Here is a 25,584-nt window from a genome sequence, read left to right on the forward strand (position 1 = left end):
GTTCCACCCCCAAGACTGTCTTACCTAACAAAGTCAGCAGAAGCTCAAGAGCCCTTAACATGGGATGAGATTGAGAAAATGCCAGCAGAAGAAGCTGCTGAATGGCATAAAGCTGCACAAGAAGAAATTGATGCATTGGATAAAAATAATACTTGGATTCTTACAAAATTACCTCCTGGCAAGAAAGCTATAGGATGCAAATGGGTATTCAAGTTAAAAAGGAATGCACAAGGAAAAGTGGAAAGGTATAAAGCCAGATTAGTGGCAAAGGGATATCTTCAAAAATATGGAGAAGATTTTGATGAAGTGTTTGCACCTGTAGTGAAACACACGACAATTAGAACACTTCTGAGCATTGCAGTCTCAAAAGGCATGCAAGTCAAACACATTGATGTGAAAACAGCGTTTCTTCATGGAGAAATAACTGAAGACTTGTACATGGAACAGCCAACAGGTTTCATAAATACAAAACAAAGACAGCTAGTGTGTAAATTAAACAAAGGTCTTTATGGATTAAAGCAAAGTGCAAAATGTTGGAATGAAAAATTGCATGAAATATTGACAAATTTAGGATTTAAGCAAGGTGAAGCAGATAAATGCTTGTACACTAGGTGCACAAATGGACAATATGCATACATTTTAGCTTTTGTTGATGATCTGCTCATTGCAAGCAAAAGTGAGCAAGAGTACAAGGACATTGTAAAATATTTAAACCTCAATGTTGAGATAAAAGAACTGGGTAATGTGTCATACTATCTTGGTATAGAAATTGAGAAACAAAATGATGGTTCTTATCTTCTAAGCCAGAAGCAGAAAATAAATGAGCTTATTGAAAGTTTAGGTATGCAAGATGCCCAAGTTGTAAGCACTCCCATGATCACTGATTTTCTGAAGGATGAAACAGTAAGAGAACCTTTACCAGATAACATCCAATATAGATCAGCCATAGGTAAGCTTTTATATCTAGCTACCACATACAGGGCTGATATAGCAAATGCAGTAGGAATTTTGAGCAGAAGGGTCAGCTCACCTACCAAATCAGATTGGACTGCAGTTAAAAGGATGGTAAGGTATTTAAAGGGTACCATTGATTGTAAATTAAAGGTTTCAGCCAATAGTAATCCAAAACTAATATGTTACTGTGATTCAGATTGGGCAGGGGATCATTCTGATTATAAATCCACAAGTGGATATGTGTTTATGTATGGAAATGTACAAATTTCATTGGCCAGTCATAAACAAAGTATTGTGAGTTTGTCTTCTACAGAAGCTGAATACGTGGCCGTATCGGAAGCGTGCAGAGAACTGATGTGGATTGAAAAACTTTTGCTGGATTTCGGAATAGCTGAAAAGAGACCAATCCAGATAATGGAAGATAATCAGAGCTGCATCCGACTGTCACAGAATGACAAGGTTCAGTCACGCACCAAGCACATCGCAACGAAATACCACAACGTGCGAGAGCTGGCGAAAGAAGGGGTCATCAGTCTACACTATTGTCACACCAGTGAGATGACAGCTGACATCATGACCAAACCGTTACCCAGAGAACATTTTGTGAATCTGTGTATAAAGCTTGGACTTTGTATGAATAAATAATTGCATGACAGTTATGCATGAGAAGGGGTTTGTTGGAATGTATTGTATTTTTACATGCATTGCCTGTCACCTATTATTTCTCTGTGATTACTCTGTGACCTCTGATGTGAATTACTTAGAGAGGTCACACAGCTATGCAACTTCCTGGTGGGGGTTAGACACAGCACATGCAGCACATGGAGCACATGGAGCTCATGATCTCTCCTAACCTGAGAGAATCTATGGTGGTGTGAGCATCCATTACCATCTAAGCACATGGAAGGAGCTGATAATACAAATGTATAGTAATATGTATATATAAGCCTGTCTGATTATAATCTAACTACAAACTGTGAGTAAACAGATGTTTTGTTACTTCAACTTTAAAGTGACTCAGCAGTGAATTATTCAGGGGTGAATGAGAGAGAGATGAAGAAAGAAATTAACATTTCTAAAGCTGAAGCTGTGTGTACTAAAATCTGCTAATTATTTACTACAAATAATCCAACACTCCCACGTCCAAATGGCTTGAATTTCGACATTTTAGACTTGGACGTTTTTTGTTTTTCGAAAATGGCTGAAAATCAAAGACGTCCAAATCGCAAAACGTCCAACTCCAAGGATGTCCATGGTATTTTTGAACACAAAAGATGGATGTCCATCTTTTTTGAAAATGACCTTCCCTTTGGGCCTCATAATCGAAGGTTGTTCCTGATGTCTTTGATCCCCATCTGTTTCCTTCAGGATCAGACCTTTCTGTCTGTCCTTCATCCAGCAATGTACCTCTCAGGACTACACCGTGGCCTGGAACAGGCTTCCCCTACTTCAACTGCCGCTCCCAAGCTCGGCTTCCCTTACCCACTCAGAGCTTGTTTCACCCTCACAGTTACTGCTTTTAGGAGCAGGAAACAGTAGAGTAACCAGAAGGCAATTTTTGGGTGGGCCAACAGGTTGGATGGGTGGGTACTAGAGAACTTCAATAAGGGTAGCAGTGCAGACTTCAGTAGCTGCAGGCCACTTTGAGGGCTAGAGGAAGTACAAGAGGCTGCACTCATCATCCCTCATTGAACCACAGTCCCCCAGCACACATATGCTTTCTCCTAAATATTCTGCATCCATAGAACCCCCTGGTCTTCCCTCAACAGTGGATGCAGAGCAGAGCTAGGATATTGCCCCATAAACTCACCATACAAAAAATTATGTTTCTAGTGTTATCTCAATAACGGGCATATTGTAAAGTAATTCAAAAATCTATCAAAGAAAAAGTCACTCAGACCCTAGAGCAAATCTTCCATGCCAGCACTAACATCCAAAATAAGGATCCTCTCTATGATATTTTAGGGCCCTGAATATTACAGTGGAGCCCTAAAATATCAATACATCTACTGAGAAAACTGAACAAGTCAAATTACTACAGAATACTACATAGAAAATTCATGCTAACAGAATACATTGGTCACCCTCACAGAATACAAATGCCAAATACGGTATAAGTGACCATAAACCTAAATTAAATCGAAACTCCAAGAAGCCAGAGCTTGCACGTAGTGCAACACCAGAGAAATAGAAGAGATGTACTTCTTCCTAACCTGTGCAAAATATAAAGGTAGCACATGTCAGGGATGGTTTTATGGGGGTACAGCCTGGTAGTAAGCTTTGGTGTCCCCCCCCCCCCCCCCAAAAAAAAAAAAAAAATTCTGCCTCAGCCATATCTAACAGCAACTCTGGCAGGATGCCCATTTCAAATCTGACATATTCTAATAACAAAATAGAAAAATAAAATTATCTTTCCTTCCTTTTGTTGCCTGTTCATTTTATTTTTCAAATCATGTTGGTCCCAGGCTCTGGTTTCTGCTTCTCTCTGACTTCTCTTGACTTGCTCACCAAGGTCTCTTGACAATTTGGCATTTCTTCTCTCTTCACTATTCATCTTCTTCCATCCCTGTGTCTACCTTCCTCTATGCTCAGCATTTCCATTTCTCTGTGTCCCTATATTTCCCTGTCCAGCTTCTCCCCTCTCTTCCTCCCCCATGCCAATGTGTCTTCCTCCACACTGACTCCACCCCATCCAGCTTCTCTCCCTCTCACTTCCTCCTCCCCTTCCAGCATTAGGCTTTTTTGCCTTTAGTGGGTTCAGTATTTGATCCCCTCTTCCTTCATCCCCTTGGTCTGGCATCTCTCTTTCTCTTCCTTTTCCTCCCCATCCTGCAGGCCCAGCACATCTCTCCCTTCCCTTAGCTCTCCTCCTTTCACATCACCTCTCTCCCTTCCCTCCAGTCCCCCTTCCTACCATGGGTCCAGCATCTCTTTCCTTTCTCTCCAGTCCTCATTCCTCCCATAAGTTCAGCACCGATCTCCCTTCCCACCAGCCCCCCTTCCTCCCATGAGTCCAGCACTTCCCTCCCTTCCTTCCAACCCCCCTTCTTTTTCTCCTCCTTCTCCCACAAGTCCAGTGTACCTGCCCCTTCCCTGTAGTCCCTCTCTTCCCACAAGTCCAGCACATCTCTCCCTTTCCTGCAGCCCTTCTTCTCCCAGAAAGTCCAGCACACCTCTCCCTTCCCTCCCACAGGTTGGGGATCACTGCCGTTTCCTTCTCCTTCCCTCACTTCCACTGCAGGGCTTACTGCTTGCAGCTTACATTTTCGGGCCATCCACAATTCACGCAAGCACTGCAGAGTCTTCCCTCTGCCATGTCCAGCCTTCGCATCAACAGGAAGTTGCATCAGAGAGGGCCGGACACAGCAGAGGGAAGGCCCCAGAGTGCCTGTGTAAATCGTGGCTGGCCCGAAAATGTAAGCTGCAAGCAGTGTAGTGGCAGCAGTGGTGGGGGAAGAAGAAGGAAGCAATGCCCACTTGCTCCTGCGTGCTTGACGGTTTCTACATGTGCACACTATAGGGGGAAAGAGTGCATATTCTTCTGCAGTAGCATCTGTGAGGATTTAATGCCCATTGTTTCTTTTTACTGCCAGCATGTTAGGGATGAGCAACCCCCCCAAAAATTTGTGTTGTTTATTTCCAGATCTTTTTGTGAGGTGACATTTAATCATCTCTCTGATCTCATGTGCGACTTTCTTTAAATTAGTCACCTCACTTTCTAACTCCTCTTACTCTCTTACCTATCTATATGCTCCATCTTTGCTTATACCCTAAGCTGTCTATTAAGATGTTCTATTAAAATATGAAAGTGTCAAACCACTACGAGAAAAGTACCACTGGCTCCCACTCAAAGAACGCATCACGTTCAAGATCTGTACCCTAGTTCATAAAATCATCCATGGAGATGCTCCAGCCTCTATGTCAGACCTGATAGACTTACCGACTAGGAATGCCAAAAGATCAGCCCGCACATTGCTTAACCTTCATCTCCTAAGCTGCAAAGGTCTAAAATACAAACTTACGCATGCAGCAAATTTTACCTACTTGAGTGCCAAGCTATGGAACGCACTGCCGCACAACCTGAGAAAGATCTACGAACTAACAAACTTTCGAATATCATTGAAGACCCATCTTTTTAATAAGGCATACTACACAGAACAACAAACATAAATACATGCATCTCCTATACCTTTACACAAAACTATTTTATAATATCTGCTTGCTTTAAACTTCTACCATGTTACTCAAAACCTCTATGTAACATTAACTGATTACATTCTTATCTAGTACCACCAAGCACAATACATTGTAAGCCACATTGAGCCTGCAAAAAGGTGGGAAAATGTGGGATACAAATGCAATAAATAAATAAACATTGTGCTGACATTGTAAGTAGTATACTTTGTTATTTGAATATTTTTACTGCTGTAATTGTCTATTGATTATGTTTGTTCTATTCTTATTGTACACCACCTTGAGTGAATTCTTTCAAAAAGGCGGTAAATAATTCCTAATAAAATAGTTGCACTGCTAAGGATTTTAATATGCTGTGTTTTGGTGTCTAATGCAAGACTTTGAGCACCATTAGCTTCTGTGCAAAACCCTTTTCTGCATCCAGGTGCCATAAAGTTGTGAGTTAAAACAGCTCTCACTCTGTGCTAACTCTGTAAAGCCTTAAACACTTTACTGCATCAGTCCCCAAAGACAGAAGCATGTGTTCACTTCTCCCTTTGCAGCCTTTTGTCAGACTTTCTGCCCTGGACACTGGAAGAGGTCGTCCGGGCTCCCTCCAGGGGCTTTTAACCCCTTTCGTAGCTCCTCCTGTTGCCGACGGGGTGCCCCTGGAGACGGGATCCTGCTCCCCTCACCTCGCTCGCTCCCTGCTGGCCTCGGCGCGCAAGCCCGTCGGGGCACGGTGCCATGTTATCTTCGGCTCCGTGCACCCGAAGGGCACTGCACCTTGCTTTTCTTTTACCAGCCAATAGGCTGGGGAGGGGGGCCAGAGTCAAGCAGAGGAGACCAAGGATATCCCAAGATTAGGCCAGACTAGATGGTCGCCTAGGGAAGCAGCTTTTAGGAGGCAAAAAAGCAGCTGCAGTCAAAACAAAATAGTAAGTTCTGACAGCCACAGAATTCAGAAAGTAGAAGTGGCACTTACTTTACCTGTCAAACCAAGTTAAACATTTTAAACGTTGACAATAAAAAAAATAGGTGTTTTTTTTTAAATGTTAAACATTTAAAAGCGTGATGTCAAATTGTTTTTATAGAATTGTTGTAAGGTGATCATGAATGATGGTAGACTTTAATTATTAAACTCTTGGAGGGGGAGCAGACAGACTAGGTAGGGACTGAAAATTAATTAGGGCTGGTAGGGGAGAAATGTAAGGCAAAAGGTTATCTCAGGATTCCTAGTACTCTTGTACCAGTCCTGGATGAGACACAAACACAGGCACACTTTCTTCCTGCCTGCCTTCTCCGTCCCAGTGCTGCTGTAAGCACCAGCTCTCTAGCACCTCCCCTCTATGCCTCCCCCCCCCCCCCCCCCCCCCCCCAGCGCTTGGTGGGAGTTTGCAGCCACAAGAACTGATTTGTTGTTGCCTCCCACTCTTTCTCCTGTGCGTTGGGTGCTGGATGGAGGGACTTACTTGTCTCTTTCTCACACACACATTTGCTCTTTTAGCATTAAGGTATCAGCAGCTTTACGGGGAGAGATCTATGTGGCATACTAGTGCAACTTTCCAATCTCCAGTCTTTCAGAAGTGCCCTACGGGGTGTGGAAACGTTGGGAAATCGGATGGATTTTGCGTACGTGCAATGATTGCAGTTTGACAATTTTAAGGGAGAGCTACCTTTTGCAAGATTGGTACAAATCAGAGAACTAAACCTTAGAATAGCGGTCGTTTTAAAGGCTTAAAACTGCTTCTCTGGACCAAACCAGAAGGGATAAAATAGAGGTTTAGACTAAATAAACATTCTGAGTTTTGGCATGTTTGGATACAGCAATTATTGTCCAGTATTCATCCAGCTCATTTCACTGTTTTAAAGCGCTGCTTTTTTTTTTTTTGGTCACGAATCTCATAGTTTACCAGTTTGCAGAGATATTCTTATTTCATATTAATTTAGATTAAGCCGTGCTGTTAGCTATTTCATGGAACAGTGCTAACTTTCCAGCCCCGGGCAGTGTGCTGACAATTTCGACGAAACAGCTCTAAATCTTGAAGATTGAAGACTAGTTGCCTGGCTTTAAGCGATGAATGACCACGTTCATTAGCGTCTTGGTCTGTCTCCCTAGAAACACACTGCTGGCACAGTTTGACTTCTGTGATTTAGCAAATTAAACACAGTCGCTCCTCTCTTCCCCCTTCCTGGAAGAGGGATTTTTACGTTTGACAGCTAATCCCAGGTAGTTCGGACTCGGAGAGCCACGATGAAGCGTGCAGCTAATGAATGGCTCCGAATCACTACTTTGCTCTTCATAGCTCACACTGCCACTGCGATGTTTCTTCCAAACTCTACACTGCTAGAGGAACTCTTAGAAAAGTATCTGGATGAGGATGGTGAATGGTGGCATGCCAAGCACCGAGGGAAAAGAGCCATCTCAGCCAGCGATATGCAGACTATTGTGGAGCTGCACAACAAGTTAAGGAGCGAGGTGTATCCACCAGCCTCTAATATGGAATACATGGTAAGACCAAATGGCCAGGGGCTATCCGGAAAGGTATGTGCTAGCCAATAATACCAATTGTATTATTGACCCTGTTATGGTAACAGATCTTTGTAAGCCACATTGAGCCTGCAAATAGGTGGGAAAATGTGGGATACAAGTGCAATAAATAAATAAATATACAGTGTGCTGATGGGTCATTTCCAAGTGGGATCTACAGGGCACGTCCTAAAATCGGTGGCAGGATGCCTCTGGCTGAGGGGTGAAGTAGCTGGCGGTGTTGCACTGCAGTGTGACGTTTTAAGCAGAGAAATTCAGAGTGGGGATTGCTAACCTGTAAGCAAACATTTGGGGGGGGGGGGGGGGGAATCGTAATGTGTATTTGATTCATTTGGATGTCTGTTGTTCATAGTTGCTGATTTAAGTCACCTTTTTGAGTCAGTGGCAGTATTGCTGTCAGAAATATGTAAGATCATTTCCTAATTAAACTACCCCCGCTGTTAATAATAAATTATATGTCCATAATCACTTGCAGCAAGTTTTTTTTTTTGTTTGTTTTAAGGAAGACGAGTGAATGATTTAATAATATCTCCAGTTAAGCCAGAGTATGCACTGAGGGGCCCTTTTTTGATGCTTGTTAAATTTCTGTGATTTAAAAAAAAAAGAATAAAGCAATACCAACAAAATAAAATCTATGTAGTGTTAATATCCCATTGGAAAAGCCACACAGGTAAAGAAAAGAAGCTGTATTCGGAGGTGTGAAGTATATATGCAGGGCCGGTCTTAGGCAGAGGCGACCAAGGCGGCCGCATAGGGCCCCGCGCCTGAGGGGGCCCCGCTCTGCCTCTGCTCCGACCTCCGCTCGCCTCGGACGACCGTCCGCATCATTCATGATGATCCCGCGGCTCGGCCACTCCACTTCTGGGGAGGGGAGGTTTCATGATAGCATTGTGCTTATTATTTCAATCAGTTTTTTTGTACAAGTTTAGCTTCATTTGTCTTTATTTGAAATTTCATAAATAAAAAAAATTTCTAAAAATGGAATAATCTTATCAATGGGGTGGGGCTAGGGTGGGGGCGGAGCTAGGGTGGGGCTAGGATGGGGCCCCACCAAATTGGTCTGCACAGGCCCCCGCACTTGCTAAGACCGGCCCTGTATATATGTTCCTTATGTTTAATAACCCATTCGTGGTTCCCTACGTTAAAAACTAGGGCGGTACTTACGAGGAAGAGAATTAGTGCCACCTCCACATCTAAATTGTTATTAATGTGCAGATGGATTTCCTGTTGTAATCCACACATGCAGGAAATCCACATGGTATTCTTTGCTTTCTCTTTAGTCTGAAATTATAAAAACATTGGTGGATTATCACAGTGTGCAAACTATATCCAGAGATGTGACTGTTCACACAGACAAGAGCTTTGGTGTATCCGCCTCGGTTGTGGATTTTGCCAGAGACAATAGCTCAGATGTTGTCTTTAAAGATAAAAGCAGGGCTTATTTTGAGGGTGTATTTGGGGGTACTGAGTACCGGCACCTTTTCCATTGTGTGCTAAAATTGACCCATGGACCCCAAGTTTTAATGAAAGAGCTCAGGCTCTACACACCAATTCTGCCTTGTCATAGATTATGTGACTGCTTGCAGGGGGCCTGGCTATTGTGGGGTGGGGCCCTCAGTAACCATACCACCCCTGAGGGGTGGCCTTGCATTTGAGTTCCAGCACCTTTTTTGCTAGAAAGAACAAACTGGATAAAGGAATGGGGCAGGAACCTGGCTGTCCTTTGAAGCTGCTTAAGTTAGAATGTGCTGCTTGTTGATTTTGTACTCTGTGCTCTGTGTAGTGCTTTGGTAAAATAGTTTAGGAATGGGATGAGAATAGGGAGGAAATACGTCATCATGCATGTAAATTTCATTCTGAAGGAAACTCTGCTTTGATTTTTAAACGTATTACAATATATGGGTCTAAAAGAATTACGTTCTCATTGCAAACTTCTACCATTTGGGATAAAGATGTATCATTTAGCCAACTACTCTGCTCTGCAATGGCATAAAGATAGGCACTTGCTTCAATATGCCATCCCAGGGCAGTACTTGTTCCCTGCCTCACCTGTTGGTTAAGAGCAGGACCAGTGCTAGGGTTTCTGGCGCCCTCCTGCAGCCTATTAGTTGGCGCCCCCTACCCATCCAGGGGCAGGATCACTATGGCTCTGCCCCTACAATAGCCACACCCCTTTTACCAGCCATGGCACATGTAAATAGTCATCACTGAAAATATTATGCCAGTATAATATGCAAACTCTGCATGCAACACAATACCAGAAAAATAGAAATAAACACATTGCTGTACATTGAAAAATAAGACAGCAGATGTAAATTCTCAAATTGGACATATTCCAAACTCTAAAATGAAAAGAAAATGATTTTTTCTACCTTTGTTGTCTGGTAACTTTGTTTTCTGATCATGTTGGTCCTAGTCTCTGATTCTGCTGCTTTATATCTGTTCTCTTAACTCCGTTTCCAGGGCTTCCTTTCCATTTATTTCTTTACTTTCCTCCTTTCTTCTTCATTTCTTGCCCTACATCCATAGATAAAAGCTGGGTTCTCCTTGGACTTGACTGGAGGAGGTATAGAGTGGATCCAGCTTTTGCATATTTTCTCCATCCATGTGTAGTTTTTCTCTTTTCCCTTTCCCTCATCTCCATCAGTATGCATCTCCTTCCTCTTTCTTCTCTTCCCGCCATCCATATGCATCTCCTTCCTCTCTCTCTCTTTCCTCTCCTCCATCCATGTCCAGCATTTCTCCTCTCTCTCCTCTCCTCCATCCATGTTCATCTCACTTTCTCTCTCTTCCCTCCCCTCCATCCATGTCCAGCATTTCTCCTCTCGCCCTTCCCCTCCATCTGTGTGCATCTCCTTCCTCTGTCTTTCCTTCCTTCCATCCCTATCCAACATTTCTCCTCTCTTTCCTGCCATCCACTCTATCCATGTCCAGCATTTCTCCTCTCTCCCTCTCCTCCATCCATATGAATCTCCTTCCTGTTTTCCCTCTCCTCCATCCATGTCCAGCATTTCTCCTGTCCTCCCCTCCATCCATCCATGTCCAGCAACTCTCCTCTCTCCCTGCCCTCCCCTCCATCCATCCATGTCCAGCAGCTCTCCTGTCTCCTCTGCCCTCCACTCCCATCCATGTCCAGCAATTTGCCTCTGCCCTCCCCTCCCCTCCCATCAATGTCCAGTGATTTCTCCTTTCTCCCCAGCCCTCACCTACCATCCATGCCCAGCGATTCTCCTCTGCCCTCCCCTCCCATCCATGTCCAGTGATTCACCCCAGCCCCCACCTGCCCCATTTTCAGCCCCCGAGTTCCAGTTTCAACCCCAGCTCCACCTGCCCGCCCTCTTCTCCCGCGAAATTCCCCTTTTGTTCCTGTGTCCTGTGTCCTGTGTTTAAATCTTTTATTTTGAGCACCAGTCTTGGGGGCGTGTCAAGATGGCGACACGCAGTTGATCGAGGCTCGAGCCTTTCCCGAATCCACACTCTGTTTTAAAAATATTTTCCTCGATGCCGCATACTAAAAGGAAGGGAACGGTCCGGGAAAAACCTTCGACAACCCGGACCTCTTCTCCACATCAGGTGTCGATTGAAAGGTTCACCTCGCGAATTTCCACCCAGGACGCTGAGAGGAACCTGGCTGTCCTCCAGGAGAGGGAAATCCTTGAGGACTTGGGCCTAGATGTTACGCTTTCCCCTCCGGCGCTTCATCCACCGCTCCCTCCAGACGGCCGCCAGATTCAGAGAGGATCTCCCGAAACCGAAGTGTTTGCAGTGGAGACCTTATTCGAAGGTGCTGGGAAAGCGGACTCTGAAGGAATGCAAGACCTTACTGGCCTGGGCAGTGAATGGAAGCAATTGAGAGCTGCTCCGGGAACGGTGTCATTGGAGAACATGTGGGTAGTTCTCCAACAGCTGGCAGTAACCGTAGAGAAATCCACGAAAGAAATCTCCACGTTAGTGAGTACAATGAATACCTTCTCTGACTCTCTGGCTACTATTAAAATGGAGTTTACAACTCAAACAACAAAGCTTAATCAAGATGTAAGAAAACTACAAGACTTATCCTCTGAAATGATAAAAGATAAAACTATTATGAAAAGAAGGATTGAACAAATAGAAAATTATAATCAGAGACTAAATCTGCACATTTTAAACTTTCCGAGAGAAATAGGTATATCACCATTGGATGCCTTTAAAAATTATCTCATTGAAGTATTGAAATATTCCCCTGAAGTTTTACCTCCGATAAACAAGATATATTACATACAAAATAAAGATCGCTCGGAAGGATAAACTAAATGTATCTGAATTGCTGGAAGTCTCCCTATCAGAACATTCAGAAAGAATGACTTTATTTGTCCAATTAGTCTTTCAACAGGATGTAGAAGCGTTAAAAAGATTATATTTTCGAAAAATGAATGATCTATTTTATGGTAAAACAGTACGTATATACCAAGATGTTACAAAGCAGACACAGGAAACTAGAAAAATGTTTTTGAGTATGACTACTACTACTACTATTTAGCATTTCTATAGCGCTACAAATCGTACGCAGCGCTTCACAAACATAGAAGAAAGACATTCCCTGCTCAAAGAGCTTACAATCTAATAGACAAAAATAAAGCAAGCAAATCAATTAACGTGGGGGAGTGGTTACAAGTCAAAAGCAATGTTAAAGAGGTGGGCTTTCAATCTAGATTTAAAGATGGTCAAGGATGGGGCAGTATGAGAAAGGAAACTTTAGAAATGGGAGCCTCATTCTTTTTGAACTATCCTTGTAAATCTGTTTTGAAATATGAAGGTTTGAAATATATTTTTTTTCAGCCAGAACAGTTAAGAGTTTTTCTTGATTCCAGGAAATTGTCTGCGGTTGCTACCAACTGATTAAGAAGGTGTTAAAGTAGGTGTGAAAATGCGTGTTAAGTCTATTCTGTTATAAATTGTACTTGTTAAATTTCCCTTTTATTCTTAATACACGCCCCCCCCCTTTTTTATTTTGTTTACTGTGATTTAAAGAAGACATTTAAATTTAAATTTGTTATAATGTTCATTATGGATGCTATATTCCTAAGTTTAATTTGGTCTGCTTTTCTTAAGCAAGATTTTCTTGTAATGCAAAATAATTGGAAAATATAAATAAAGAATTAAAAAAAAAATCTTTTATTTTACCTCAAGTCGCAGTGGCAGCAGCGGCAGTGAAAACAGGAGGCTCGCCTCGAGCCTTCCCTTCCCTCTCAGTGCCCTGCCCTCGTGAAACCAGGAAATTACATCACAGGAGGGCGGCGAGGGTGGTACACTGAGAGGGAAGGGAAGGCTGGAGGCGAGCTGCTGCTTTCACCTCTGGATTGCAAGACCAGTGCTCTAACCACTAGGCCACTCCACCACTCCTCCATGCCACTCCACTCCCTTGAAATTTGGCCATCCCTGTGGGGGGGGGGGGGCAGTATGCAGGTCCCTGGGGGGGGGGGGAGATATGTGTGTGTTAGTGGAGGCATAACGAAGGCATGGATGTCCTTCTTTCAAACATTTTGGATGTCCTCAACGGACCTCCACAGGGACGGCCAAATTTCAAGGGAGTGGCAGAGTGGCCTAGTGGTTAGAGCACTGGTCTTGTAATCTAGAAGTGGCTGGTTCAAATCCCACTGCTGCTACTTGTGATCCAAAATCTAAATAAATAAAGAGGGTGTCAGAGGCATAGCAAAGGCATGGACATCCTTCTCACAGAAACATCCACATTTTGGATGTCCTCAACTGCCATCACGTCCCCTCCTTAGGAAGGAAATCGTGTGCAAATGAGCTAACAGCGAGCAACTCATTTACATGCAAATTCCTTCATGCATGCCCGTTCCTTTCCGGATCGGTAAGGGAAGGGCTTTTTCCATTCAGTTAGTGGGACCAGTGCACTACGAATGCTGGCTCCTCCCATGACCAAATGGCTTGAATTTGGTTGTTTCTGAGATGGGCATCCTCACTTTCCATTATTGCCGAAAACTGGGGACGACCATCTCTAAGGTCGACCTAAATTTCAAGATTTGGGCGTCCCCGACAGTATTATCGAAATGAAAGATGGACGTCCATCTTGTTTCAATAATACAGGTTGCCCCGCCCCTTTACAGTTCCGTCCTTAGAGATGGGCGCCCTTAGAGATGGGCGCCCCCGTTTGATAATCCCACTCCTGGTGTTATAAAGAAGGAATATATTTAAATTGAAGTAAAATGAAACTCTCCTTTCACTGAGCACATGAAATCACATCTTCACTTCATCTCATTTGTGGAAGTTTACATTTTAGATACACAAATGGATTATATTGATTTGAGTATGTTTCAGGGAAAAGTGGTTTTATAAGTCAAAATCAAAAAGAATAAATATTTTGTTTCATGCAGATCTCTCATTTGTTTAACTAAATGGGCAATAAGTTCCTAATGTAGTACATTGTTTTTCTTAAACTTTTTTCTTGTGCTGACTTATATTGTGCAAAAACTGAAAACTCTTCTCTTCTATCTGGTTGATAATAAAAGGAGCTCATTGTGAACACTATTCACCCTAAAAGGACTTTTTGTGGCTGTACATAAGGAATTGTGATATTGTATAAATGTGTGTTTTTGTTCCTAGTCTTGCATCCAAAGGTTATATAATCCTTTTAAGAAAGCCAGTAAATTGTTTAACCTATTAGTGGAACATAATCACAAAGGCATGGTTTGGCCACATTTAAATATGGAAATACCAGAACCCAACTAAGGAACAGTTATTTTGAGTTGCTGGACCAAACTTATTTTCTTTGAGCCATTACCATCCAGTTGGATAGGCAGTGCCTTAAGAGGTGGAGAATAAAGGGTTCTTTTCTTTTCTTTTTTTAATTTGATGCTGGATATGGATGAAGGGGAAATTGCTGAATTTAAGGGCTGGATCAGAACACTTTGAGGGCAGATGCTGAAACTGGAGGAAGGATAGGGACAGGGCTACAGGTGGTAGACAGGACGCATAAGGACACAGGAGGATGGTGGACATGGTGAGTGAAAAAATATAAAATGGAAAGAAGACACTGCATAAAACAGAAGACACTGGGACCAAAGCAAATAGAAAAACTAAATGCTCAGATAACAAAGGTAGATAAAAGTATTTTATTCAGATTTTATTAATGTGAATATGTCAGCTTTTGTAAATGTGCATCTGTGATATTCTGCATGTAAGTTTCAATTTCTCTAGTACTAGCCGTTAAGCCCATAAAAACGGGCGAGATTTCCAGCTACCGTCCTCGCCGCCGCTCCCTCCCCTCTCCATGCCGGGCCCCCTGCATAGACCTGACAGCGCCTCTCACCTCCGTGTGAAAGCGCTGCAGGCAGCAGCATATCGCTGTGCTGCTGCCTGCAGCGCTTTCACACGGAGGTGAGAGGCGCTGTCAGGTCAGTGCAGGGGGCCCGATGCGGAGGAGGGCGGGAGCGGCGGCGGGAATGGGGGGGGAGTACATAAGTAATGCCATACTGGGAAAAGACCAAGGGTCCATCGAGCCCAGCATCTTGTCCACGACAGCGGCCAATCCAGGCCAAGGGCACCTGGCAAGCTTCCCAAACGTAGGGTGGAGGGTGGAGGTTGGTGCGTGCGATGTTCATTTCCAGGCGGCAGCATCCGACAGTGACTCCGACTCCGCTTCCCTCTCTGTTCCGCCCTCTGACATCATCACGTCTTGATGCGAGGGCAGGACAGAGAGGGAAGTCTCTACTGCGCATTTGCAGGTGAGTCAGTCACTTGCCGTTTATATGTTTGATTGCTACATGTCGAGTCTGACTTCTTGAGGTAACTTTCCAGTTCAGTATTTTGCCTTCATATTTTTTGATTTCTAGTTCATTGTGTCATATCTGTGGTGTCATGTGTGATCAAGGCACAGTATGCCTTGTAGAGCTATAGAAATGATAAGTAGTAGTAGTAGTAGTATTCTGCTAGCGTGTAGTATTTACAGCCTTTTTTTTCACTAGGTAGTGTATTGGTGTTTTAGAGCCTGCCTTTCCACATATAAGGTTGTAGCTCATCCTGACCTTGGAATTAGTGCTGTTATGGTTTGGAAATGTTATGAGTGTGTTTTTGCACAAGTTTGTGTATAGTGTTTTGCAGTGGAGCGATTGTGTGTTGGCCTTACTGAGGTGGCACCAAAACATCAGAAACGGTTTTAGAGCCTAAATCATGACACACTACCTCTTGAAGGATCTACACATAGAGCCTATGTGTTCCTAAGGCCTACACTGGCATGGTATGGGAAAGGGGGTGGGGAAATACTACTGGAGAGGAAGAGGGAGTGCTGGGTAAGGAGGAACGAAGGAAGGAAGGAAGGAAGGGAGAGAGAGCTGGCTTTTTTGGGAATAACCATAATGAATATGTATGATATATACAAATGAATATGCTAATATGCCCTGCCCCATCCTTTGTCCCCCCAAATGAAACAGTCAAACTATGCCCATGGGTGTGGCCATATACAGCACTACAACCTTTGGTAAATACCCATGCCTAAATTAGGCATGGGTCCCCCAAATTCCAAAACTATACACATAAATTTGAGGAATACCCCTGACACATTAGGAGTCACGGACCAAGAAAGGGATCTAGGTGTCGTCATCGATGATACGTTGAAACCATCTGCTCAGTGTGCTGCTGTAGCTAAGAAAGCAAATAGAATGTTAAGTATTATTAGGAAAGGAATGGAAAACAAAAATGAGGATGTTATAATGCCTTTGTATCGCTCCATGGTGCAACCGCACCTCGAATATTGTGTTCAATTCTGGTTGCCGTATCTCAAAAAAGATATAGTGGAATTAGAAAAGGTGCAGAGAAGGGCGACAAAAATGATAAAGGGGATGGGACAACTTCCCTATGAGGAAAGGCTAAAGCGGCTAGGGCTTTTCAGCTTGGAGAAAAGGCGGCTGAGGGGAGATATGATAGAAGTCTATAAAATAATGAGTGGAGTTGAACAGGTAGATGTGAAGCATCTGTTTATGCTTTCCAAAAATACTAGGACTAGGGGGCATGCGATGAAGCTACAATGTAGTAAATTTAAAACGATTTGGAGAAAATTTTTCTTCACTCAATGAGTAATTAAACTCTGGAATTCGTTGTCAGAGAATGTGGTAAATGCGGTTAGCTTAGTGGAGTTTAAAAAAGGTTTGGACGGCTTCCTGAAGGAAAAGTCCATAGACCGTTATTAAATGGATTTGGGGAAAATCCACTATTTCTGGGATAAGTAGTATAAAATGTTTTGTACTTTTGGGGATCTTGCCAGGCATTTGTGATCTGGATTGGCCACTGTTGGAAACAGGATGCTGGGCTTGATGGACCTTTGGTCTTTCCCAGTATGGCAATACTTATGTACACACACACATACTTCTCCCGTGGCCGTGCCTCCTTTTCAGATATGTGTGTTAGAATTTTTGCTTGCCTCTTTTTAGAATATGCCTAAAAAGAAGTGCGTAAATTCCAATTATTGCCAATTAATGCTGATAATTGATTATCAGCCAGTTATCATTGCTGATTGGCTTGTTATTCAATTACAGTGTGGGTGTAAATCATGTGTTGCTTGTCAAAAATGCACACAAATACAGTCACTCCAAAAACAAGTGCAACTTGAGCCACAAGGTGGAACTATTTTTTGCCTGTCTCTAGGAAAAAGCCACAGTTATTTTTCCACACATGGTTCTTGTTCTTAAAAGGATATCTTAAACTTCTAGTCAATGGATTTTACCCATTTTACCATAGATTTTAAATTGAATAAAGTGAATAATTAAGCCTCCTGCTGTTATACATTTTTCATGACTTACATTGATGGATTTTTCTCTCCCTTACTATAAACATATCATAATGAACATGTCTTTACTCTACAGATAGTTGTAGGTATAGACTTGTCACTTTCATCCTTGAATGCTAAATCTGAACAAATGTAGTGAACCGTTCATTTCAGGTTAAGACCTCACACAAAGGATATTAGATAGTATCCATTTCAATTCATTCTTCCATTGTATTTCCATTATTTTCACGGAACCCTGGGAATAACAACAGGCAACTTGCAAAACACCTGAAATAACAAAGCTAATTGCAAAATTCAGCTTGCAAGAGAATTCCATAGACTATCCTTTTCTCAGAAAATGCAGTTTTGTGCTCTGTTGAACTGTAGATTAAGTTAAAATGTTTTGCAGAAAGTATGTATTTCCTTTCTAACATAAAGAATATCAGATATAACTGTATTTTTGCAAACCAAAGTTTTTTTCTGCTTGTAGCAGAAGTCTTAAAAAAGCACACTCAAAGTAACATGTGTTCTGGCACATTGTTTTTGTGGATTTTGCTAATGACTAAACAGTTTAGGGATGGATGAGCTGCTTATTCTGGGCTTGAATTTGATTTAGTTTTCTGAAATTGCTCTGAGCTACTTTTGACAAGAAAAATTAGCTTACGTTACTCAAATATTTTATCTTTTATATTACATGTATAATTCACAGGTTTTTAAATGTTTATCATAAAGATTTTAATACAAATAAGCACCAAGATTCCAACCATACAAGACCTCAGATTATTAAGGAGTCCAAACCCGGATGTGCCCTTGAATTAGTTGACTCCTGGTGACCACACAGTGAGAACCGCCCCCCTTGTTGCTTTCTTGGCATCACACAGGAGTGGTTTGCGTTTGCTGTTGCCTTATCTTAGGCATGGAGGGTTATGCGACTTGCCTAAGACCACAAGGAGCATTGTGGGGTTTAAATCTGGGCCTCCCGGTTCCTAGCCCACTACTCTATCCATCATGCTACTCCTCTGCTCTGTTAAAGAGTAGTTCACAGACAATCTATGGAGTATATCTGTTCTTCTTTAATGCAATTTGCAGTAAGCTTTCTCTCTCACACGAAGCCTAAGTTAAGGCTCTTAAGTGAAAATTTATATATTTATTTGAGCATTTGTTATATCACCAAATCATGTTGAGATATCAAGGCAGTTTACAAAATAGAAGATATAATTAACAGAACATAAAAACTCAAATATATAAAACAGACATTAATGATACAAAATATAGGAAGGGTAAGTATAGCACAACACAGTTCAGACCTATGACATAATTATCATTAGACACAAATAACTGAACACATAAAGATAAGGAAAAAGGGGGGAGGGAACTTAAAATCTGTTAAAAAAAAACAATAACATTTGGCTTCAAGTGATACATGATTCAAATGCCTGCTTAAAAAGCCAAGTCTTTAGTGGAGTTTTAAATTTAGGCTGAGAGGGAATGGACCTCAGATCTGGAGGAAGGTTATTTGACAGTAAGGGAGCAACAAAAGGCTGTCTCATGACTATTAGATTGTAAGCTCTTTGAGCAGGGACTGTCTTTTTTCTATGTTTGTGCAGCGCTGCGTATGCCTTGTAGCGCTATAGAAATGCTAAATAGTAGTAGTAGTAGTAGTAGAGGTGACCAGTCACACCCGAGCTAGATTAGGAATAACCAACCGGTTGTTGGTGGTGGTGGATCAAGGTGAAAGAGTTGGATGATAAGGAATCAAAATAGAGGCTAAAATATAGTAGTAAGCATTATGAGTTAGCAACAGTATCTTATAAAAGATCCTGCCCGTTTGCTTCTTAATGCCAAGAGATATGATCATGTCACTGTTTTGATTTTCAGCATCAATGGCTTCCTATTTCTTTTTATTCTTGGTTTAAGGCTTTGGTCATTACTCAGAAAGCTTTCCATTCCGGTAGTCCCCCTTATCTTTCATCGATTGTCATTCCATATACCTCAGCTCACACTCTTTGCTCTTTGGATGGACATCGCCTTGTTCTTTCCTCACTAAATCTACTGCCTTCTTTTTCTTAGCCCCTAAGTTGCGGAATGATCTCCTTCCTTCAGTTTGTTCCAAACTCTCTTTTGCCAGATTTAAAGAATCTCTTCAAACCCATTTTTTCAACCTAGCATTTGACACTACTCTGGACAAGCCTGGCCACCAGTAGGTCTATGTGAGGAAAGCAAGTTTTAATGTTAATTTTACTGTTTTATTATATGGTTTCATAAATTTTAATTGCTGTGTGATTGCTTTTGATTTTTTGACTTGCATGATTCTTTCCTATCATTTATGGAGTACTTTTCTTTCTATTATGATGATCATTATATCATTATCAGTGTAAAGATGGCATATCAGCAAACAGAATAAACATAATCATCCTGAAGCTAATTGGAAGGCAGTGCTGTTCATAGAGGAGTGAGGAGACATCATCATATTTTTCAGCATTATAGAGAAACCTCACTGCTGAGCTCAGCACAAGTTGTAATTGATGAGCTTGATATGATGGAAGGCCAACCAATAAAGAGTTAAAGTAGTCAAGTTTATTTAATATCGTCAATGTGACACCGATTTTTAAAAAGGATTCCAGGGGTGATCCAGGAAATTGCCTGACATCAGTGCTGGTCAAAATAGTGGAAACTATTATAAAGAATAAAATTACAGAACATATAGATAAACATGATTTAATGGGACAGAGTCAGCATGAATTCAGCCAAGGGAAGTCTTGCCTCACCAATTTGCTTCATTTCTTTGAAAGTGTAAATAAACATTTGGATAAAGGTGATCCGGTTCATGTAGTGTATCTAGATGAAAACGTTTGACAAAGTTCATCATGAGAGACTCCTGAGAAAATTAAAGAGTCATGGAATAGGAGGCAATGTTCTGTTGTGAATTAGGAATTGGTTATTGGACAGAAAACAGAGGGTAGTGTTAAATGGCCATTATTGTCAATGGAGAAGGGTGAATACTAGAGTGCCGCAGGGCTCTGTACTGGGACTGGTACTATTTTTAACATATTTATAAGTGATCTGGAAATCAGAATGGCAAGTGAGGTAATTACATTTGCAGATTACACAAAACCATTCAAAGTTGTCAAAACACATGCGGATTGTGAAAAATTGCAGGAAGACCTTAGGAAACTGGAAGACTGGGCATCCAAAGGGCAGGTGAAATTTAATGTGGACAAATGCAAAGTGATGCACATTGGGAAGAATAATCTGATTCATAGTTATCTGATGCTGGGATCCACCTTAGGAATCAGCACTCAAGAAAAGAATCTAGGTGTCATTGTAGACAATATACTGAAATCTTCTGCCCAGTGTGTGGTGGCAGCCAAAAAAAAAAGCAAACATGATGCTGGGAATTATTAGGAAAGGGATACAAAAGAAGACCAAGAATATTATAATGCCTCTGTATCACTTGATATTGCCACCTCACCTTGAGTACTGTGTTCAATTCTGGTCGTCGTATCTAAAAAAGATATTGCGGCATTAGAAAATGCTCAAAGAAGAGCGACCAAAATGATAAAGGGGATGGAACTTCATCCATATGAGGAAAGGCTAAAGAGGTTAGGCCTCTTCAACATGGAAAAGAGATAGCTGAGGAGGGAAATGATAGAGGACTACAAAATCCTGAGTGGTGTAGAACGGGTAAATGTGGGTACTCTGTCAAAAATTACATAGACTAGGGGACACTCAATGAAGTTACATGGTATTACTTTTAAGACAAACAGGAGGAAATATTTTTTCACTTAAGGAATACTTAAGCTCTGGAACGTTTTGCCAGAAGATGTGGTATCAGTGTGTAATCCACTGTTAGGATGGGATTACTGAGAGAGTAATTCCCTGTGGAGAGTCACTAGGAGGAGTGATTGGGAGGTCACTGGGTGGGAGGAAACCCAGCCCAAAGGAAATGGTTTTGAAATAAAATACAGACAGATAGTGCCCTGAAACTAAAGAGTGATGGGGGAGGGGGGAATTGCAAAGAGATAAAGAGGAAGGTTTGCACTGGGGGGGGGGGGGGTGTCTTTCGTTGCCTGACAGTCCCCTGCCACTGACCTGGAGGAGTAAAGGGAATCCCAATTAAGAAAAGTAAAACCATTGGCTGTAAAGAGGAGTTGTGGCTCTGCAAAGCAGCAACTGTGAAGGAGGAGAGCTGTGGGTGGGCAGAAGAGAGACCCAGCCTGCTAGCATGGGATCAGAGCCAGAAAGTGCCCATCCCAGGACCAGAATGAGCCAATGCAAAGGTCACCCTGAAGGGAGGTCAGGCCAGGAGGATCTGGACCTGTAAAAGTGAGAGGAGCACATCCTTTGGGACACTATTTTCTGGGATAGGCATGGACAGGAGTCTTTAAAATGTGTAGATAATTCTCCTGGAAAGAATCTGTACATATATTCAGTGACATCGGAAGGATAGTTCTGCACCCAGTGTTGAGGAGCTGAAATGTATTGATGTTCCTGCTGTTGCAGAGTTAACAAACAAACAGTTTGAGTTTGCATAAACCACTGACTCCAGTGTATTCATTGGATTGAAAAGAATAATAAGTGGCTATCAAGCCTGCCTAATCTATCAGACAGCCTTATTTTCTACAGTTTACTTTGGACTAGATATTGGGTTTCCTGGGAGAGAAGAGGTTAATCCCACCCACTAACGCTTCTTTCCCCAGGTGGAGGCACTGAGGCCAAGCCAATAAGAGACTGATGGAGGCTGCCCTCTGGAGGCTCCAACCGGGTCGGACTCTGAATCCAGGAGTGCCCAGGTCAGAGGTGTTGCAAGTGGTTAGTGTATCTGGGTTTGAAAAAGGTTTGGACAAGTTTCTGAAGGAAAAACTGTAGTCTGCTATTGAGATGGACATGGGGAAAGTCACTTCTGTCCCTGGGATCAGTAGCTTGAATCTTGCAGCTATTTGGGATTCTGTCAGGTATCCGTGACCTGAATTGGCCACTGTTGGAAGCAGGATACTGAGCTAAATGGTCTGATCCATTATGGCTATTCTTATGTAGGTATAAGGGATCAGTGCTACTGCAGAGCAGTATGGCAGGTAGACATTGTAGGGATCAACAGATGGATGTTTACACATGAGGACTGACTGGGTCCGTGTAGAAATATTAAGATGCCCCCCCCCCCCCCACATAATGATATCTCTCCCAAAGTATTGGGGAGGAGGGGATAGAGAAGGAAAAATCCTTTCAAAGGTGCAGTAAACAAATCCTGCAAAAAGCAAACACATTCCAGACCTATAAAGAAAACCTGTCCTATTAATAGAAATAGAAACTTAAATGCAAGTTATCAGGGATGCACATTTCTTAAAGCTGACATATTAGAAAATAATAAATTCAGAAAAAAATATTTTTCTATCTTTATTGTTTCTCTTTTCTGCTATTCTCTGCTTTTTTTCTCCCTTAACTCTCTTTCCAGGGCCTCCTGTCATTTTGATATTTCTTCTCTCTCTCTCTCTGTCTACTGTCCCTCTCTCTTTCCTCCCCTCATCTTCAGAACCTGCCCTCTCAGTGTCCCTATCCTTTCCTTGTGTCAAGCATCTCTTCTTTGTGTCTCTATCCCTCCACTTATCCAGCTTGTTGCCTCTGTCTTTCCCTCTTTCCTAACTGCTCACCCTGGGCTCAGCATCTTTCCCTTTATCTTCCCTCATCCCTCCACAGACTGGCATCACTCTTTCCCTCCACTGGTTCAGAGTCTCGGTCCCTCTTTTTTTCCCTCCACTTACCCTAGGGTCCAACATCTCTACCTCCCCCCTTTTCTGGTTTCTCTCTTTCTCTCTCTCTCTCTTTCTTTTTCTCTTTCTCTCTATGCATTCCCTCCACTCATCCCCTTCAGTTCAACAGCAACTCTCACCTTTTCTTCCCCAGGTCTCTTTCACTCTTCCTTCTGCCTTAACCCCTACCCCACCCCACCCTCATGCAGGTGTCAGCATCATTACCCCTCTCTCCCCTCTTTTAGCAGGTCTAGTATCCCTCCTTACCTCTGCCCCCCCCCCATCCATGGGCCTAGCATCTCCATAACCCCTCCTCTGCCCCTCCTCACAGGTTCTAGTGTTTCCCCGCTCTTTTATCCCCCACAGGTCCTGACATTTCTCCCCATCTCACCCTGATGCAGGTCCCAGCATCTCTCTACCCTCCCCCCCCCTCCTATTGGGTAGACTGGGTGTACCATGCAGGTCTTTATCTGTCACCATTTACTATGTAACTATGGGGCTCATTTTCAAAGCACAAAGTCTTAAAAAATTACATGGACATCGAAGTCCAACTTTGGATGTTTTGCAAAAAACATCCAAATTCTGAATAGGAAAGAAGGTAATTTTCAAAAAAGAAAAATTACTTTTTTTTTTCAAAAATACTGTTTTTGAACAATGTTTTGTGCTTTGGACATTTTCTTTTTGGTCCATTTTCGAAAAAAAAAAAAAAAAGAAGTGCAAAACGTAGAAAATCAAGCTATTGGGATGTAGAAGGAGCCAGTATTTATAGCAGACTGGTTCCCCATACATCCCAAGAGAGCAATGGAGCACCCTAGAGGGCACTTCTATGCACTTCATAAAAATGCTTCCAGTTACACATCTCACCTTTGCTCCCATATCTTGTCCCCTGAGCTCTCCGAAACACATAAAAAACCTACTGCCCCCCACTGTAAAGAACTACATTAGCCCTTATGGGTGACGACGGCACGTATGTGGGTCCAGTAGGGTTTTAGTGACTTTGGGAGGGGCCGCAGTTTCTACCACAAGTGTGACAGGTAAAGGGAGAAAGGGACCTGAGTCTTCCACTCCATAGAGAACTGCACCGATCACTACACTACTCCTGGGACCTGCATGCTGCTCTAATAGACCTGACTTTAACATCTGAGGCTGTCATACAGACTGGTAAGCCATATTTTTATTCACATTTGTGGGAGGGTAGGAGGGGGGTCAGTGACCAAGAGGGAGGGGGTATTGGGGGGAGGGTCATCCCTGATTTCCTCCAGTGGTCATCTGGTCATTTAGGGCACCTTTTTGTGCCTTATTCATGATAAAAACAGATCTAGCTCAAAACATCGTAGTGTTAGTTTAGTTTTGTTCCTTTATACCTGAAAAAGTCTAAGTCTTAGGAACACCCAAATCCCACCCTTAACACGCCCCCAACACTCCCCCTTGAGATTTGGACAAACTGCAGACAAACAACATAGAAAAACATCTGAAAAATAGGTTTTGAAAATAGACGTTTTGTGAGAAAAACATCCAAATGTTGCTTTATGCCAATTTTTAAACTTTTTTTTTTTTTCAAAAATGAGCTCCACAGTAACCTATGTAACTTTGTAAGTCTATGTGCTTTGCAAATGAGCCTCCACATTACTATGTTACAGGACAGGTGTTGGTGTAGCTGTTAGACTGAGAGTAGTGGCATATTGTTGGTTACAGATCCTGCCACTGTTACCCTAAAAGATGTTTTTGGTGGGGGAAAGGTGCCCAGTACTCCATACCTTTGGTGTGCTATCTCTTATTTGTGTGTTGTATAAAACGTTCCTTTTTTTCTTTTAAAATTGTTAATGCTGAGTGCAGTTTATATGCATTTGTTCTACCAGAATGATGGCTTTGGGGAGTTGGGGTACCTGGGAAGATTCCATGTGCCTGCCTTGCCTGCATAGATGACCATGCCAGATAGCTAATTCAGTCTGGCTGTTTTATGCATGCAGGCAAATATATATGATCTTATTGATCACTAGACATATGCTGCCCAATATTCAGAGCTATTTAACTGGCCAGGAAGTGGAATGGCTACTGGCTGGTTAAATAACTCTTAACCGTCTATCCGAGAATATCCAATGGGAGATACCTGGCTATCTCCCGCTGAATATTGCCGGTCAGTGCTTAGCCGATAAATGGTTATATTGCACAATATAGCTGGCTATCTGCTAATATTTAGCACATCGCTGATTAAGTTTGACAGCCAAATTGGGCTGCTGAAGTAGCAGGCCTATTTTTGGCCTGTTTCACCTTAACCAGCCAGCGCTGATTATTGACTTGGCTGGTTAAGTTGAAACTGGCCAAAAATAAACCAGATATTCAATGCTGGTCACCGGAAATAGCCCAGTATTGAATAACTGGATCAACACTGGCCA

The 25,584-nt window shown here is 42.4% G+C and overlaps 1 protein-coding gene across 1 annotated transcript in view; it reads left to right on the top strand.

The window, feature by feature from the left end:
• Window positions 1–6,993: 6,993 nt before the first annotated feature.
• CRISPLD1 (cysteine rich secretory protein LCCL domain containing 1) overlaps window positions 6,994–25,584 on the top strand; it is an 88,520-nt gene continuing 69,929 nt past the window's right edge. Inside the window, exon 1 of the mRNA XM_030190176.1 lies at window positions 6,994–7,639. Within this exon, the coding sequence (XP_030046036.1) occupies window positions 7,382–7,639 (258 nt within the window). The 5' untranslated portion in view covers window positions 6,994–7,381. The remainder of the gene's footprint in view (window positions 7,640–25,584) is intronic.

The sequence above is a fragment of the Microcaecilia unicolor genome, chromosome 1 (genome assembly GCF_901765095.1).
Source record: "Microcaecilia unicolor chromosome 1, aMicUni1.1, whole genome shotgun sequence".
Lineage (NCBI taxonomy): Eukaryota > Metazoa > Chordata > Amphibia > Gymnophiona > Siphonopidae > Microcaecilia > Microcaecilia unicolor.